The sequence below is a fragment of the Oreochromis aureus genome, linkage group 1 (genome assembly GCF_013358895.1).
Source record: "Oreochromis aureus strain Israel breed Guangdong linkage group 1, ZZ_aureus, whole genome shotgun sequence".
NCBI lineage: Eukaryota > Metazoa > Chordata > Actinopteri > Cichliformes > Cichlidae > Oreochromis > Oreochromis aureus.
In genome coordinates, this window is record NC_052942.1 from 25,636,397 (window position 1) to 25,656,887 (window position 20,491).

Consider the following 20,491-nt stretch of genomic DNA (forward strand, 5'->3'; position numbering starts at 1 on the left):
CGCACAAGTTGAGATAGCGAAGCCTCGTGACTCTTCACTGCCACGTGCAAGAATCCCAGAAAAAAACAAAAAGACGGGTACAACAAAACTGTCTACATCATGATACAGACCCACTTCATAAAACTGAGCAGGAATAAGTGTTCACGGGGAATAAATGAATGGAGGAACTGACAAAAGGAAAGAGACAAAAAACTCAAAGTCAAATGATAATTTCTGCTTACCAGATGCATTATCAGAAGCAGTGACCTGATGCCTCATAGCTACTCCACAACGGGTACCAATTCATCCAAAACCAGTTTATGTTTTACAACCGCAGAATACAGCAACAGATCATTGCTGCATTATTTTACTTTTACAGGCTATTAAATGCAGTCAATCTGCTTCTAATGCTTTAGTGTGCTGTAAACCTACAATGTTTTTCTCCATTAGAAGACAAAAGGGTGTCCATTAGGTTTGTTGACTGATGCTACTGCATGAGTTAAAAACAAGTCTTATTTGTGAGATACGAGTTGACTATAATATCACTTTCCTCACAGCCTCAAAGCTTCCAGAAGGCTTCATCTGTTATCTCTGAAACGTACCTTCAAAAGTAACAAAGAGAAAAAATAGATATTTATATAACAGTTTTAGCTCACTTTTGGCATTTCAACCTTTCCGTTACAGAAAATTTTTTAAAGTGCTCTTTTAGCAGGTTAGTTGACAAGAAAGCTCCCATATTGCCTTGACTGTTTTGTATTCTCAATAAGCTTTAAAGGGGACACGTGGCCCAATGAGGAAAAGTTGAAGTGTGGATTCCAGTTTGTCAGTCTGGTGACTCAAACAGAGTGCATCTTCCACACTGATCTTATTTATAGGGCGCTTTACAAACTCGAACATTACATCTAACAGCTGGATTTTCCCGTTTGGCTGCCGCTGTTTGGCTAGCTGCAGTCAATTACTGCTGAAGAGACAGACAGTGAAAGTGGACAGTATATCCTCGGTTTCCTAACATAAAACTCATTGTTGCAGCCCGGAGCAGCACTAAAGTGATCCCCTTAAACTGATTTTTAGTTCTAGTGTCCTCATGCTCCTCTGCATACAATAAATTAATTTAAGTCTATTGGCCGCAACCAACCACATTACCTTCCACGTCACCTTCCGTACTGACAGAATATGGCGCTAAACATGTTTTTTAAAACTTTAAACAAAGTGTACAAAATAAAAAGTCTTAAAAATTGAAGTTACACAACACCTGCATTCCTCTTGCCCTGCCCACAAGTGTACGGCCTCCCTTTCAAGTTGGTAAGAATTTTATCAAGCATCTAAGTAACTGCCCACTTCTTCAGCGGTAAGGGGAAAGTGCCAAGTATACATGTTATGGATGCAATTAACTTTAAGATCTCTAAGAACTACCAAAGAAAAGAGAAACAGATGTGGAGGAAAAACAAACAAACAAACAAACAAACAAAAAAAAACAGATGCGACTCTGGCACAGAAGCTAAGCAAAGTCCTGCTGTAGGACAGGGACTGGGAATCACAGCGCAATTCACAATATAATACCAGCAGCATATGTTACCAATCATGATGGTATTACAATACAGTGATTCTATGAGACACAGTCAGACAGACTAAAGGGACAATACAGAGGAATTTGTATTATCTGGTTTTAGTCAATTTTAATAATGTGGTAATACAATTAGTTTACTTAGTTTCTTCTTTACCAAAGGTTAGGTTACTTAAGTGCTTCTGTTCACTTTACCCGCATTAGTAATAACTGCTTATCAAATAAAGTCCTTAAACTGATGCAAAGTCAAATAGACACAAGAATTAAGAGTGCCTGAACATTTTAACAGAAACAGATATTTGCCAACAGTGTATCAACAATGTATTGCATTAGAAAAACGACACAATACATTGCCATATACTCCCAACAGAGACCATGGCAAAACAATTGTGAGCCACACATACACACACACACAAAAAATAAAAAATTAACAGTAACTATACACAACAATTGTATCCAAAATCTCACATTCTACATCCTTCCCAGCGTCCTAGTAACAAAATAAGAGATGGAGGTAGCAACAATATAACCCATTGGTTTGTAAAGACCATTCACCATGGTCAGGTTGAAATTTTGAAACCAGATGTGAGAACAGGGGTGGATTTGATTGCCAAACTCCAAAGGAAAAACTTGTCAATCACAGGTTATTAGCCAATGAGCATATCTTAGACAGTCCTCCTTTCTGAACTCGACAATGGGCAAAGTTTTCAGAGAATCTTTCATTTATTATGATTCAAAATAGGTGACCGAGCCAATATACTGATCAGAAAGGTTTTTACAGAGGGGCATTTTACAGATTACAGACTTCTGCATTGGCTTCACCTTCCAAAGCCCATAATTATATCAATTTTTTTTTTTTTTATACCTTCTATGGACAAAACCAGAAATTTTACTTGGAAGAACATAAGTGCTGTTGCTCTCCTGTAATCCATGTGTTTGTGCTGTGTTGTAAGTAATTTGTTAACTGGTGTGGACTGAACAATTCAATGGTTTTATAGACACATAAAATATTTGGGCCGACACAGTGTAGCATTTAGCATTTGGTTTGGTGAGGTCACTTCAGAACAAGGTGTTATAATATGTTAATAACACTGCACTGACTGCTACCTTGTCATTGACAGAAACCATCCTAATAAGCAATGCCAAGGACAGCAGTAAAACGTCCTCAGAGAAGGCCTGCCACTATGCCAGGTGTAACCTTCCTACACTGCAGTTATGACATTCATCTACAGTAATAAAATTAAACTCAAATAGGCAGAGGCAATGGTAAGAAGCTGCAACTACATTTTTTTAGCTCATTTACAGATTTGTTTATGTGTGCATTAAGTTGTTGACCCAAACATTTTCATTTGTATACAATTTTTCTACCTAAAACAAACAAACAAAAAATACTGACAACATATTTTATTATTTATAACCAACAATTCTATCTTTATTTCTTATTCATGGCCATTATCTCACAATCCAGAAATAGTCCTTGGGTCTTTACTTTGAGGACAAAGCAGGGTGGATTAAAGTGTAAAGAGATATCTAAATAGCTCATACAGAGAAGAGCAAATAACGGTGGTTACACATTAGAAGAGGGAAGGATCACTGTTGCTGCATGCTTACACAAGCCTTTGAGTAAAACTGTTGTGACAGAGACATTTATTTGAACCACACTGCAGTTGGTATAAGGTCAGCTACAAAGAAGAACTGACAACATGGTTCCTCCATGAAGGAAGAATGGAGCCACACTGCATGCCTTTACCAGGAACTGCAATACCACACACACTCAGAGCTTCCTGCATTATTCAGTGAAACACAGAGGCAGTGTAACAAAGGGTGGGGGAACCACTTGCACTCTGATCTACACAGGCCTTAGATTAAGGATACGAGGCTTTCAGACATGTTTTACAGATGTAAACCATTCAACGTGTTGACATAGAGCTGAGTTTTAGGAAAGCTTTTTTCCAGTTCAGCTGTAATGTGTTTTTTACTGTTTTGATGGTTTTAAGAAGGTACTTAAGATGGCCTAAAGAAATTGTTTCTGGGCTTAGGATGACAGGAAAACGAAATGCCTCTGGATATTTAAAATCCACTGGGAAGACTTTGGAAAAATTGCATGTACTTGCCAGCTTACAATTTTTTACCCCTAAAATACTACCCTCTAAAATGAACTAACTACAGAACAGGGTAGAAAGCAGATATTGGATTCAAAGTTTAAAGCTAAACTTTGTGCAGTTTTGTTTTCCCCCTTATGTTTGTGCTCTAAGCTACCAACTCAAACAGACAAAAGCAAAACCATTTAATTTGATGCAGTACTAACAACTAAAAGAACAATGTTTTAGTGAACTGTAGCATTGATAATAATACTACAGTACAAAGTTCATTATTCAAATAATATTTGTATCAAAACAAAAAGGTGTCTATACTGAGTTATGTTCACATATATTTCATCTTTTGAAACATTAAATTCTACATTCTTTGCGGGGTCACCAATATTGCCTCTGGTAAAATGCTCTATTACCTGCTCCAAACACCAGCTTTAGCTGTTCATACCATCATACTGTTTGTAGGGCTGGGGAATATTCTCCTGAGTCCAAACTTTACACCATGACACCAACAACAGCTAATACCACTCCAGTGGGAGTGCAGATGTGGGAGTTTACAAAAGGAGCCATCCACACCACTCTGTGACACAAACATAATAATGGAACAAACCTACTGCTGTTTGTGAGAGCATTTAGAATCACAAAAAGTACTATGAGAACTAGTCTCGACAGTGCATAACTTTAAGTGCTTGCCAAATGACAGACTGCAAGCCAGTGCAAGCTACTTTGACCACATCAATACTTAGAAAAAACCCTTTACCCAACAGCCTAGAGAAGGACTTTGTTCATAAAAGGGAAGATGCTTGTGTGTGCACAAGTTTCCATGCCCACAAATAAGTTTCTAAGAGTGTCCAATGGAATAAATGCTCACAGACCTACTTTTCAAGGACAGTTAATCCATCAGTCTTAGGCCAGCTATTCTACACATGGATAGGAGAATGATGCGCAGCTTATTGTTTCACAGAATTAATGACCATGCCAGTGTAAACCTGTCTCAATCACTCACTTCTGTGATTTATCCCATTAAAAAAAACATTTTTTGAAGAACATTTCCAGCAAGAGAATGGTATTTGTTCCTGGGGAGGCTTTTTAATGAACTAACAGAAAATGTCATGAACTCATCCCAGTAAAGACTCAGGATATTTACTATGATATGCTCAAGGTAAATAAATACAACCTAATATTTCCAATTTCCAAATATTAAAATAGCAGATGGTTGGAGGGACCGTAATTTTTAGATGTCAATTCTACCCTAGAGCTGTGAGCTGTGAGCACTCCAGCTTTGCTGACTATGCAAACTGGAGTGGCAAATTACAAGTGGCCAATGGCCAAATACCTGTAAATTGTGGCAGCAGTCAGTGTATCTGTCAAACTTATTGGTAAGAGTGGGTGATAGATTTGAGGTGTCCACAAACTCCTGTCTCAGAGAGGTGAACTAAACATTCAGCACAGTGAACACAGAAATGTGCATCGACATATGGGAATCAAAACAGCTGACATTGTGGAGCTAGTTGACCTTGAACAAGTAAGTCAGAGTTCTCTAGTATTTCAAGCTGTCCTTATTTCATTCTGGCTGCCTATGTGCATCACCATCTATAGAAGTCAAAGCACACTGGCCAGCATCCCATGAGCTATTTTTAGCAACCCTCCAATTTCACCCTCAGCAACGCTGTTTCCCCACAGTGTGCTTCGCATACTCTTGTCCCACAGGGGTAAACTACAGAGGGACAACAGAGTTACAATAGATATTTCCCTTCATTAGTCTGTTGTCATTCCAACAATTTTGCTGTAACAGGAAAATGAAATCAAACATAGGTAAAAAAAATAAACAAAACGTCAATATAGTCAAAACAAAAACAAAAAACAAAAAACATCTGCTTACAGTTTGACAAATCTTTCTGAAATAAATAAGTGACATATGAGCTTAACATTCAGTCCAGTCAAGACTGAATGACTGACTGTGCGGGGCTCTGTTCTTCAGCATGTACAATTTAAAATGAAATATTAAACACTACATTAGAACACCAAGTTAATATTGAACTTGTATAGTTATACTTTTAACACCGTGTCATGGGATTGCTATGAATTGCTTTGTTGGGTAGCAGTTTGAACATTTATGCAAAAAAAACAAAAAAAAAAAACCAAAACAAAGGAGCTTACACCTGACTTTGAGGTGATCTAGATTTTAGCCCTGCCATTTTGACAGAGAGTAGTTTGTCCGCATGAAGAGCAAATATGTGACTACGCAAGACAAGATGAAGGTGCTGGTGTGACTTGAAAATGCAGAAATCCATCTATTTATCAGAGATATCAAGAATAGATGTTAAAGATAGATAAAGATGGGACATCAAATATTGATCAAAGCTCAACAGTTGTGCATTCTAAAAGAAGGTACATGGAAAATAGGAAAACAGCAAAAACAGAAAGGACTGACGTTACTTTCCAACAGCATACAAAGAATCCAAAAGAGCTGAGGAACAGAAATGATAGGACAAAAGCCAGCCTCCATCAAATTGATGGAAAGAGTAAAGTTGGAGGAAAAACAAAAAAGTTATAGCTCTGTTATGACTTTGGAAGGAAAGGCTAGAATTGGAAATTAATAAGAATTGTATAACTCACGAAAGTATACATTTTGTTCCAAATCACAAATTTTGCTGGCTGATTGGCCAGCTCACACCCCTTGGTGTGCTAAGTGGGGTTTTTCCCCTCGCAGCCAAGAGGTTTGCTAAATGAGTATTTGTGATGAAATAATGCAATAATTGAAATTCATGCATCAGAAATTGTTTTCAGACAGTTTTGAGAGACAGTGAAGTTAAGATGACAAACAACCGAAATATTGGAAAGTACAGTTCTTAATTGCGTCACTGCTTGGCTGTTTTTATGCATAGCTTGGTTTCCCGGTCTGCATCTTCAGCCACCATTTCCTGTGCTACGTCATACCTCTGTCCACAAAGAGTAAACAGAACCAGCAAACATATGAGCCAAACATGTTACTAAGTCACACTTTCAGCTGTGTAGTTGCAGGTAGGGCTGGGCTATATCATACAGTTCACGGTAATACCGGTGTAATTTGGGGCAACGATAGGAAAATGAAATATCGCGATAGAATGTGGGTAAAACGCGCATGCGCAGTGCCTATGTTTACATACGCACATGGCGGCGACGCAGAATGAGAAGAGCGAAAGTGGATCGTTAAATGAAACGTATGAACCAGAATTGGTTTGTAAAAATGCTGCAACTTCAGTGGTGTGGAACTGGTTTAGCTTTCGTCCGTCAGATACACAACAAAGCACTGTTTTTGGTAGCGCATGCTAGCGGGCCGTCGTCATTACCGTGTTGTTTGGAAAATACGGCACACTTAAAATCAATCCTTTGATTTTTCTGAAAATCGACAGTGCCCCTTATAATCCCGTGTGCCTTATGTATGAATTCTGGTTGTGTTTACTGACCTCGAAACGATTTTATGTGGTACACGGCGCTCAAAAATCTGTCAAATGCGGGTTCGTAGCTTAATACGACTTTGCTAAGCTACGGACCCGCACCGCTTGATGGATTGTTGGAGCATTACGGCTATCGTAGGCAGGAGCCTCGCGGAGTGATACGTACTGTGCTTCAACATAATATTACCGTATTGTGTGTGTATAACCTCTTTTTAAGTTTTGTGGATATTATTATACATGGTTATGCTGAGGATATGTCGGCCAATTTCTACTGGAAATGCCTTTTGGTTAAACTGTCCGCAAGGAATTTGCAGTGTTACATTTTTATATAACTTTAATGCACATAAAAAACAGCTGCTTGTTTAAGTGAAAATACATTGATGGGTTTCTTTTTGCGCTAATAAAGTTGTGGAGTTTTAAAGTATTTTGTCTAGTGTCAATTATATCGTCAGTTATATCGTTATCGCAAATTTTCAAATGTATATCGTGATAAATATTTTTGGTCATATCGCCCTGCTCTAGTTGCAGGCATATCTACACATTATCATAGTAATTATGTAAGTAAGGGTATTTTTCGTGGCTTGCTGTACATGCAGCATTTATGTCCCAGCGACCATTAAAGTGGTGAGACTGGTTTCTAGAACCTTGACGCTTTTATTTTTAACAAGTTCCTGAAATGAAGTGTATACGCATCGCAACAACGTTCACACAAAAGCCTGATGAGTTCCTGGAATGAAAGGAGAACACAAGGAATAACTGCAATTAGCAAGTATTTTCCACTGTTCCCATAAAACAATGAGCAGGGAATGGGTCAAAGTAATTGCAAAGTTCTCACTTTAGACAGTAAAGAACAATCTACAGTAAAAGCAAATGAATACAGCTATCAAATACTATTTGCATCCATTTTTATTCAAAGTACAGTAATTGCCTGCAAAGCACACTGTTCCACTGTCTGACTGTGCAGGCAGGGACAATTATTCAAATTCTATGCAAAAGCTGCTCACTACAATAGCCAGTTCTGAATGTGGCTCATAAATCCTCAACCGTCCCAGGCAAAGAAACCAAGTTAGAAGCACCAATAGTATGAAGCCCTTAATATCTCAGTCTTTCCATTTGAATAGACAACTGCTCTGATAGAGTATAGTTCTCAAGTTTTTAAACAGTAACACATCATTTTTTGGAACCTCATCTCTGTACAATAACTACAGTGGATTTTTAAAACCAACAATTCTAGATGTGACTGAAGTGCAGACTTTCAGCTTTTATTCAAATTATCAAAGTATGCACATTCTTCCATTTTCAGAGGCTCAAAAGTAATTGGACAAACATTTTAAATAAGAAGATTGTTTTTAATATTTACATGAAAATCCTTATGAATGCCTGAAGTCTACAACCCATGGCCATTCCAAACTGCTTCCTCCCTTCTGATGTTCTGCTGGCCATTTCCTTCAGCCACTTTCATCTGCTGCTGGTTTGTGGGTCTTACTTCAGTTCTGTCTTTTTTAACTAAAAAGCATGCTTTGTTGGGTTGAGAAGGGATTGCTTTTGGGTCATACTCTATTTGCACTGTGACAAAGTGCCATCCAATCAGTTTTGCAGTATTTGGCTGAAACTAAGCAATAAACACCAATTACCCAGTACCACTGGCAGCTATTGATGCCCATTACATAACACTGCTTCCACCATGTTTGACAGATGATGTTATGTTATATCTAACACTCCTGTTCTTAAGTGTGTTCTGTATTTACATTGATGATGGCGCCTCTTGGCTGTAAACTGACAATGATATGCCTATCCTTCAACGGTTAGGTTTACTTGGTTAGATTTTTTGGGGTGCGTCTTATCCAAGGAAGGAACTTGCAGTCGCGATCTTTAGTTATTTTCTATGGTCTTCCACAACCAGTCTAGAATATAGTCTAGAATATACTACATTGTAGATTAGGCAATTTCTAAATTTTTTGTTCTCTCTCTGGCAGGTTCTATTTTGGTTTCTCAGCCTACATTTCCGATCTTTTAGAATCCCACACTCCCTCTCGCAGCCTGAGATCATCTAATCAAAGGCTGTTGGTAGTCCCACGAACTCGTTTTAAGACTAGAGGTGATAGATCTTTTAGAGCTGTGGCCCCCAGGTTGTGGAATGCTCTCCCTCCATCTTTATGTTGCCTTGATTGTATTTATTCTTTTAAAAAGCAGCTTAAGACTCATTTATTTAGATTGGCTTTTAATTAGATTTGTGCTGTGTGTTTGATTATTAATGTATTTTATGTATTTCTGTTTTATATTATTGTGAAGCACTTTGTGGTTTTTATCCTGTGAAAAGTGCTATATAAATAAATTGATTTGATTTGATTTTTGATTTGATTATGTTGAATCAAGTGAAGGAGGCCATCTCTTTGTACCTCATATTAAGAGTTTCAGTGAAGGGTGATGAAATTTAAGTTAAATACTTGGAACAAACTCCACATCTTTTTAAATCTGCCTAATCTTTCATGGAAAACAACAGAAACAGACCTCACCTTTCCATAAATCATTTTTTTAGTCAACTGTCCGATTACTTTTGAGCCTCTGAAAATGAGGGCGCATGTATAAAAATGGCTGTAATTCCTGAAAACAATAATTAGCAAGCTATTATAAGTTATCATTATAAGAAACAAACCCACTAAGTTGCTCTCCTCTTAAGGCAAACAGTTCCATCTTGGATGGATCTGAGCCAGCAATCTTTATTCACAGTTTCTAAGTTGTTCATGTAAATACTTTGCAGTCAATTTTCACATTTTTGCCCATTCCTACTGTGTATACCAGTGAGGCAATCAACCCAAGCATCACCTTAACTTGATTTCATACATGCACTGCAGCCTTGAATCTTTCAATATTACCCAGGGGGATTTCTCTACGTAAAAACACAAATGTCTGATGCTTTTCAGATCAGACATTTAACCTGCCATCTTCCTAGTAAAAAGTCTGAGTAATGCAGTGAATTCTGAGCAAGTGAGTGGGCCTGTATACCTAATGTTTCCAGTAGCGAGAAAGTGACAGTCACAGACTGTCTCCATTTGTTTGCGATATATGAGCTGTGTTAGCAGAGCTTAACAATAACATACGGATTTGTCTTAAACTCATGCATCACATTTACCTCACCCATTTCCTCTTTTTTTGACTTTGCTCAGAGTGTGTGTGTGTGTGTGTGTGTGTGTGTGTGTGTGTGGGCAAATGATACATTGATCATTTGCCCACAGCCTTTAAGTCAAAAAGATGTTTTAAACAGGGTCATCAGACTTAAAGGTTTTTTTTTCCCTCTACCCCCAATCTCAAACACAATATAAAATTTCATATAAATATATAAAATTCATGTGGTTGGACTAAACAAATCCTCCAATTACAATATTAGTTAAGCAAAAATATCTCATTGTTAAAAGCATATGTACAGAATACTGTTATTGTTGTTGTCATTTTAATAGGTTTCTCTGAAATATAGGATAGGGATAGGATAGGATAATTATAAGCCACAAGGCTTCAGCCTGTTCCTTTTTCAGTTACTGTTTGCGTACTTTTATGTAAAATTATAATCTGTTGTTATTGTTGTTGTTGTTGACTGAAAATAAATTTCAATTCAATTCAATTTCAATTCAATTCAAATAGGTCTCTTGTAAACGAAACATTGAGTCTCAATGGGACTACAAGTATAAAGAAAAGTCGTCTTTATGAAATATATACGCAAGCTATTGCAAATAATAGACATCTAAGAACCTATTAGTATGAAAAGACTAATTTATATCCTCTTATCATTTCAAGGTTCCTATACAAAAAAGACAGAAACCAAACAGTGAACTAGGTCACTCCAGACTTACACCAGCAGTTGATATCACTTCAGGCCAGTTTTTCTAATCAAACCAAAGAATTCATAACATAATGCCACAAGTAATTTGTCTCACTGGTTTTCTTATTGCATGCCAAAGATTATCAGAGGCCCAGGTCTTTTTCCTGCATAAACAAAAGACATTACATCTACTTTGCATCTTATACAGAGCCTGTAAGAGAACCCCCATTTGCCTCTGGCATGGCATTCACCAACTTCTGTCATTACCCTTCTCTACATGTACACATATAATATCAGTCTTTAAGTGTTTGCTTTTCCCTTTGTTTTCTGTAACATACTATCTTTAATCCCCTTCACTTTTAAATCCAAAGATCCACCCTGCAAGAATGCAACAAATGTTCACAAAGACACTTTTTTTAAACTTGATTTAAAGTCTTTTTTTTTTTCCCCCCACATCTTACATATTTTTCAGTGGCCCCAGGAAGATGAGCAGTTAGCTTGTAGTCTGTTAGTAAACACTGCAGGGTCACATTTTTTAAATTTTTCAGTCTATGGTATGTGCCTTCTAAATACACAGGATGTTGTGCAGTAGGGAGACATTTCCTTGTTTTGCTTGAGAAAAGAAATTTTTAAACTAATTATGTCGGGATGGATACAGAGTACAAACCTGCACTGAACTAATACCGAACCCATTAAAAAAATGAAAAAACAAATAAAATCTTGTAATTCATAGATGTACTCACCTATAGTACCGAGACTGGAGGTACGTGGAACACACTGCTTTGGACACGTGACTGGCTGAGCCAAAGTCTATCACCTTCACCCTGTAGGGTTGCCTCACTGGGTCCACCAGCATTATGTTCTCTGGTTTAAGGTCTGCATGAATCAGACCCATGCTTTTTAACTTTTTCAGAGCTGTAGCTACCTGTTGTAGCACAGGTCTGATCACTTTCAGGGGCAGTGGGCTGAACTTATTTTGCTTCAGGAAATCATACAGGTTCTGTTCAAGCATCTCAAATACCAGGCAGGTGTGACTGCGGTGCTGAAAGCATTCAAAGGCTCGCACCAGGTTGTGCTCATCTGCATTCTCTCCACTCAGACGAGCAAGGATGCCAACTTCAATTTGACCCTGCCTTGCATATGAAGGGTGATTTTTCAGGATCTTGACAGCCACTACCTCACCTGTGCCCCTCTTCCAGCACTTCACTACCTGACCAAATGTGCCACGTCCCAAGAAATCCAGCACTTCATAAGTATTCTTCATGGAACAGAGGACTTCATGCTGCACAACCTGATAGTCTCCATCCACTCCTCCCGTCCCTCCTGCTGCGCCTACAGCCCCATGCCCTACAGCCTGTTTGGAGGGGCCCGCTCCAGCCCCCACAGCCGCTGGGGCTGTCATGGCTGCATTCCCCACAGTCGTCGTTTGCAACATGGCAGGCAACATTGACAGTTCCTCCACAATCTGCATGGTGCTCCTTCGGTTATCCAGCTCCTCACTTTTACGTTTCAGCCCACATCGCTGAGAGCTGTCAGCTGAGTTCAAACCTCCACAGTTCTCTTCTCTGTCGCCCTCTTCCTCTTCACCTCCCTCACCACCCTCTCCCCTTCCTCCTCCTCCTGCCCCTGTTGATCCACTGCTGCTCCCACTTGCTATGTCTGTCTGCTGCTGTTGCTGCTCCTTGTCCTGTGACTGGACAACCCCTGCTTCTCTTTGCTGCTGGGCCACAAATGGGCCTGGTGCTCCACCTCCTCTTTTACCGGGCTGTTGTCTCTGTACACCACGCACCACGACCGTCTGCACCGGGTACTCTTGTCTTCCACGCACTTTCAGGCCCACTGCCAAGTCTCGGTTCACAAACGAGTGGGCTTGTTTCGTTGGATGCACAATGCCAAAGGTTCTGCTGTTCAGAAAAGTCCGTGGGTGTGCCCTCTCATGGTACACACAGCTGCTGGGCTCAACTTTGAGTTTCTTCACACTGCTAAAGGCACTTGTCTGGGTTTGATAAACGTGTGGTGGGTAGACCAAGACTTGTGAGGCCATACCTGTGGAGAATAAAGAATAGAAAGAATTTAATTAGATCCACAACAAATAATGTTGTCCATTTTTGTCATGTTACCACAAAAAAGAGCAATTAAGCACACTTGAACTCAGCTTTAGAATCTGTCAAAAAAATACATGCCAAATTTCCCAGAGCATTTTTCTCTTTGCTTGGTCAAGGGCTAGACTAACTGACTTTGAGTGCACAAAAACTAACCCATGCCACCAGTCTAATTTTGCTGTTGTCTGACCCCTCCTTGATGACACTGCAATGAGTTGTTCACCACTAACAACAACCCACCCATCACCACATCCGCATATGTCATATGGCTCAGAGAAAGATTGTTGTAGTGGACGACATCAGAACACCTTCACCATTCTGCACTATCCACTGCAATCCCACCAACACCTCCACATAGCAGATGACTAACTTCTCAAAGGTTTGCCTGACCTTTTCCTGCCATTTCCATGCATCCTACTGCAGGTCTCTAGGCAACCAATGGAGAGGGAGCGAGTTTGAGAGACAAATAAACATAAGAATAACGTTATATAGCAACATCAAGCCCACATGTCCAATTGTCTAAGAATGGTTTATTCTTTTTCCCCCCATCATTTGTGTATGTTTGTGAGTGAGGGTAAGGCACTTAGAACTCACAGAAACACCTGCATAGTTAGAATATTCTGAAACTAAACCATGTGGAAAAAAGCAACAAAGAGTAAAAAGTATAACAAATTTCAGGATTCTGGTTACCTCTAAAAACCATATTCAAAACTAATACAGTTACTGTATCAGACACTGACTGTGTAACATGCTACAGCCCATGACCTACTTTCATGTTGGACCACATTCATTGAGATACAATGCTTCTGGACTCTATTGACACTACATTTAAAAGAAGCATGTTCATCTAAATACAAAATTGGACAAATATCATTAAATGCTCTAAATGCTAAACAGGAGCACTGTTACTCTTAACGTCTTATCTCCAACTAACTGAAAAAGATCAATCAAAAAACAAGAAGTGTACACAGCTTAGACAGGTATGGGCTGTTTGGTCCCTCTGTAACGTCTCCTTAAATAAATATCCCTGATGGAAAGCCCACTTGTGTTGTTGTGATAACACTAGCACTGTGCGCTATCCCTCTGACTCTATTCTGAGCACCGCGATAAGGTCAACCTATTCTGTTGGCAGCTCTTTGCACAATCACAACTTGTGTTTCTATTTGGTGGCACCATTTACTGTCTTTTTAGTAAGAAGCACTTTATCAAATTTATCCCAAGTAGGGCTCAAAAGAAAAAAGATAACAACAACAAGAGTCCAAAAAGCAAGTGTCCTGAGATCCACTGTAAAAGCAGTGACATAAGGACTCTACTTTTAAACTTCAAACCACAAACTAAAATGCACTTGTAATGCTGTTCGTTAGACTTGGGTAGGTTAAAGTTAAGTTGCATTACTGTTGTTAACGCAATTTAACATATCCTAGGTGAGACCTCCAAGACTCACTTTAGGCCTTGTGAAAATACTATATTATTTTTTCACTATTCAATAACCACACTAGGTCTATATTTTATGTGCTTTTACACATATACTGATCTGCCCCAGATACTCAGGTTAGTTTACTTACAATTACTGTTTCAGACTGAGTCATTTCTGCAGACAGGGCTCAAGTTTCCAGGGGGTCAAAAGCACAAGTGACACACCCAAACTAACTGCAAGATACTTGAAGTTCAAACTCAAGACTAATGTTAATTTATGAATAGGGCTGGGCCATATTATACCGTTCACGGTAATACCGGTACAATGTTAGGCAATGATAAGAAAATGAAATATCGCGATAGAATATGGGTAAAACACGTATGCGCAGTGCCTTTGTTTTCATACGCACATGGCCGATTGTTGAGTGAAACGGATGAACCAGAATCGGTTTGTAAAAATGGTGCAACTTCAGTGATGTGGAACTGGTTTGGTGTTTGTCCGTCAGATACACAACAAAGCACATTTTTTTTGTAGAACATACAAGCGTGCCGTCGTTATTGCCGTATTTGTCGGACTAAGGTGCTTGTAAATCTGGGAGTAATCTGGGTCCTAAACTCCGTCGGCTTCAGGTCCCAAAGTCAACCAAACACACAGCATCACTGAGAGTTAAAAACTGTCTAAATTCTTTCATCTTTAATAAAACGATCAGCATTGCTGCTTTACCAGGTGTTTAACATCCAGGCATCCATGAAAACAGAATTTTTTACATTTAACAGAGTTAGAAGTTAGCAGGAAGCTAGCGGACCAAACTTCAGTCAGGAGAACAACTGAGATAATCCATCCACAATACAAGGTTAGTCATTAATATACTGCAACAACATGGGAATGGAGCAGCTGTGATAGAATACAGCATTAATGAATCAATGGTACAGAAGTGGAGGAAGCAAGAAGAATGAGTTGAATAAAGTTTGATTTATCTGACTGCTTTGTTTCACTTAATGTGCCTTATAAACCCGTGCACCTTATGGTCCGAAAAATACATATTTGGCTTTTTTATTTGGCACACTGCAGTTTAATGTTGCAAAGCACCTCTTTTTAACTTCAGTGGATATTATACATGGTTATGCTCAGGATATGTCAGCCCATTTCTACTGGAAATGCCTTTTGATTAAACTTTCAGCAAGGAATTTGCATTTGCACTGTTAAATTTTTAGATAGCTTTAATGCATATTTAAAAAAAAAACAGCTGCTTGTTTAAGTGAAAATAAATGGATGGAGGGTTTTTTTGCGCTAGTAAAGTTGTGGAGTTGTAGTTTGTCTCGCATCAATTATCTCGTCAGTTATATCGTTATCGCAAATTTTCAAATATATATCGTGATAAATATTTTTGGCCATATCGCCCTGCTCTATTTATGAACACTTTCTATTAGTCACCTGTGTACCCAAATACTTCCCAACACAATGGAAAATGCATTGGTAGATCAATTCTTACTCATATCTAACCTATCTTTGCGCTCCATTTTTATGAATCCTGTACAGAAGTGGACAACATTACAAAAGGATGACCTCTGTGTTTTCACTGTTTGTTTAACAACTATGCAAGTAATCCAAATGTAACCCCATGCAACCACTAAACATACAATGCAGCCATTCAGAGCAACAAAAAAAAAAAAAAAAAAACTAAGAACTTTGTTGCACCACTGACCTTTCTGAGACCATTATTCAGTCAGGTTTTACACCGTCTAGCCAGCATGATCACAATATTCTTCCTGACCCTCATATGAAATACTTATACTTTCAGTTTCAGCTTTGTGCCTTGCGATTTGAGACGTTAATTGATGGAGTCCCCAGACAGGAGACAGCACTTGGAGCCCAACTGAACAATTAGGATGTCTAGATTTGAATGTGAGCTTCCAGTAATTTCAATCTAGAACTTGATTTCAAAGGAAACTAAGATTGATTTAATTTGGATGGCTACAAAATTACAATCACTATATAAAGTAACTTGGAGGAGCATACCACAAGGCTGTAAAAAGCAGACAGCCTTAGTTGTCAAGGCTAATGATCTAAGGCAAGAAATGGCAGCTGCTGCTATTATTACCATCTGAATCCAGATACTCCCCTGGTCAGCTGTGAGGCTCCTCCTGTGGCATTACATTACATCCTTCAAAGCTGCAGAACCTTTTCAGCAAGACTGAGCTGCTAAGTAATTGCTCACAGTTAAACTTTTGACCCTGAGCTACTCAAAATTAAATGCAAAAGAAAATAAACACTAGACAGCTGGCCAAAAGGAACAAATGGTACTGACTGAAGTCATCATAGGTGAGATGACAGATTAAGACACTCAGTGTTTTGCAGAAGATAACAACATGACAATTTGTCAATTTCAGATTTTGTATATGAAGGCTATATACAAGCACTAATCTTCTTTCAAAAACCCTGTGTTCACCTAAACGTACATTTAAACATTTGTTTTAATATGAATACCATCCAACATGATGTTCATCAATATTTTTTTTTCCACAGCTATCATTTCCTCTCCTGAGTATTATTTTTATTCTTTATCATCAGATAAGAACAGAAATGGTGCAGCTTAACATCGAGTGGCACTAATGATTTTATTTTTAATAACGATGCAGCTTAGCACACCTCAACAATCATGTAAACATAAAGTGCTGCAGGAAGAGAATTAGGAACTATACACACTATTTGTGGCTGTGCGTTGCTCGGGCCTATGCCAGATCACACCATTAGCAACAGTAGCAGCATAAATTCTTCTGTGCTTTAAAAATGTTGTATTGCGATATCGTTGCTATACCAATGCCATGGATTTGCATTCCCTAGGACACACAACAATGAGAAAAGTTTGGATAAGACACGATGAACGCATTTCACCACTTTAGACAAAAACACACCAACAAGTACAGCCAGGCTATGACAGAGGAGATGCTAGCAGTTGATGATGTGCAACCCAAATATAAACAAATATAACGGCACTCAATACAACAGAGAGACCAAGCAGTGGCTGGTAATTACTGATGCAATTACACAGTGGAAAAAACAGGGCTTTAAGCAGCTTTAAGCTTGACCCACAATCTAAAATACCAGGGAGCAAATATTTTTCAGTTTTATTAAGTACAGGCTCCTGGCAAGTTAAAAGGCTAAATTATTTTAATTATTTTATATTGTTATATAATTATTATAAGTGTTAAGCAGTCTTTTTATGCGCTTACTTAAAATTTCCAATTGGAAAAAAAAAAAAAGTTCAATAACTTTGTTCCCTATATTGTCACAAATTTTCTTAAAAATTGCAATAGAATTTTAGGACTATATCACCGACCTCTAGTGTGGCTGTTTGTCATATAGCATATCAAAACATCATTCACACATTCTGTTAGGAAGCTCTGCTTACTGTACCAAACTCAAAACAAAAAAAAGAAAAAAAAATCCTTTTATATATAAATATTTCACTAAATCAGCTACAGTTTTTAAACAAAAGTGAACCATATCGTCTTTTTATTCCAGTGGGGAACAGTGTAACACCAAGCATAAACACCAGTCCTCTTCAAAACACACGATTCAACTCTGATGACTAATGATAAACAATAATCATATTTATTATTAATTGGCAGAAAATGGCAACGTTTAATCCCTAGTGTCTTTTTCCTCCATCTTGACACGCTGATGTTAAACAACAGTCTTTTTTAAAAACACTTTTTCAAGCAGTTGCATTTCTTGCCAGATGTGCTACCGGCTGTTGTAACAAAAGAATTTCCCAAATATTAGATAAAGTATTTCTTATTCTTAAGACCAACTTTAAAGAACAAACTCACTTTGGCTACTTTTTACCAAACAGGACCCAGAATATGAAAGTTTATGCATGAAACAAAAACAGACATGTTCTCATCAGATGATGAAGGTAAATACAGACTGTCATTGTGGAAATAAAAACACCTATTTTCAACCCACCCAACTTTCTGCTTTTGCCATGTAGCCTTGAGAATTAAACAGTCATTGCTGTTTTAAATTGCAGGCCTACAACCTCACGGCACAGTGTGGTGCTGTGTCTCGTGAACTTGATCTTGTATGCTCATTAGATAAAAAGCCTCTATTTCCTAAAGCATGTGACCTCATGATTTTTCAACTGTGAACTTATGACTATCATTTAGCAGTCTTCTTGTTGAAATAGCTCCAGTTTGTAGGCAATGTGCAGTATAGTTAGCTATTACGCTGAAGAGATTAATTATGGTGACAATTACAGAGAAATCCCCCTTCAAGAAAAAAATAAAAAAAATAAACAAAAAGATTCAAGAGCATGTAAAAAGCTCAAAGTTAAAACGGGCCGCATACAACTACAAGAGCTAATCAGGTTTACTCAAGACAATGCTTAGAAGTCTGTCAAACGCACTGCAGCATTTTCAAAAGTTCAAAACAGCACCGGGTGTATTTTAAATGGGAACTATGTAAATCTGCAAATAAGGAGCGCACATAATCAGACACACAAGCGTCACAGAAAATCCAGGTGATTTTCCGAAATGAAAGATCCTGTGCAGACTAAACATTTCACTTCTGACATGATTCTGGTGAAATATGATTCTGCAAAGTACAGAATAAAACAATGTACATGACTTACATCATAGAAAAACACCAGTGTATTCCTGAAGTAGTGCTGGGTTTAAAAAATAAATAAAAAGCTCAATACAAACATCTGTCTTGAGTCATTGAGTCTGTCTTGTATTCTATACTGCAAATGTAATGGAGTTTGTCTTGTTTTTCCATAATGGAGTTATAATGAGATTTTCCCCATTTTTTCCATTCACTTCATTCATTCTCTTAAAAATTAACCACTGCCTTATTGCATCTTGTGAACTAAGTTACACAACAAAATACTACCGACAAAAATAAGAATTTACTTCAATCAGGTAATGATTTATCATAGCCACCCACAAGGTCTTACACTCATTAAGCCATTAGAGACTAGCAGAGTGAGTTATTTTACCGCTCCACTTTCTGAACAAAAGCAACTGAAATGTAAATAAAATCCAGGTTTTGACCAGATCACTGGTAATTACCCCCTGTGAGCTGTAATAGATGTTTACTTTTTGAGATAGCACACAGTTACCACCCAACACTTCTGCAATTCAGTCTAAATCACAGCTTCTTCTTGTCACGGTGGTCTCTTACGTACACTCTCAATCACTCCGTTTTGTTTACTACCTCATGTCTGTACCCACACCTCAAGATAAAATCACCCACAAACCGGTCTTTAAGCTGGCCACAGTGCAAAACAGATAACCAGTTGCCCCAAGTTTAGTAGATATGTGCAGTCATTATTCCCTCACTCACCAACCAAAATTGCTCACTAATACCAATTACTTTAAGGTAAACCACTAGTTACGTTATTTACTGGCCTGACTTTCGTCTGTCATTACTGCCATCATTGCCACCCACAGCCATGCATTAGTGGTCTTTCTATGCTACTGATAACGTGAAGAACACAGACATAATCAGCAGAAAAGAGTATCTAGGGGAGAAAAAAAATTCACAAAATAATAGCAGTGCAGTGCTGAACTTTACTCTGAGTGTCACAAGCGCTCACTGGTAGTAACGTCAACAAGGTATTATAATAGGCTGTGAAACCTGAATACTAGTTTATCTAAGCTACTCATAACCAAATGAGCAACACATTACTGGACAGTCTCTTGATGCTATTTACATCAGACAAGGGTTACTGGTAACGTAAAAAGAAAAAGAAAAAAACTGTAAGGCAGGGAAAGTACATTAGCTTTACAAGCCACAGTCTGGGTATTGAATTTCTCTGAGTTTTAAAAGGAGAAGGAACCTCACTATGGCTGCCGCCACATAAATAGCTGGCTGTTCAAATAATCTTGCCTACAATTACACAGCACGCTTTAATTTTGCTGGATCACACAAAGGAACTCACTTATACGTCCTAATCTTTATATTTAACACAAAACCACCACAGTCAATGCGGCAAAACACCAAGCAGATCATTACAGATATAGTGTATGATTAACTTGATACTTTGGGTTCTTAAACCTTTTTTCTTCCAACGTGT

At 38.2% G+C, this 20,491-nt stretch overlaps 1 protein-coding gene across 2 annotated transcripts in view; it reads right to left on the reverse strand.

The window, feature by feature from the left end:
* Positions 1–20,491, reverse strand: part of hipk3b (homeodomain interacting protein kinase 3b) — a 41,295-nt gene that overhangs the window by 19,651 nt on the left and 1,153 nt on the right. For both annotated transcript variants that reach the window (XM_031756945.2, XM_031756944.2), the window contains exon 2: positions 11,637–12,939. In XM_031756945.2, the coding sequence (XP_031612805.1) occupies positions 11,637–12,939 (1,303 nt within the window). The remainder of the gene's footprint in view (positions 1–11,636; positions 12,940–20,491) is intronic.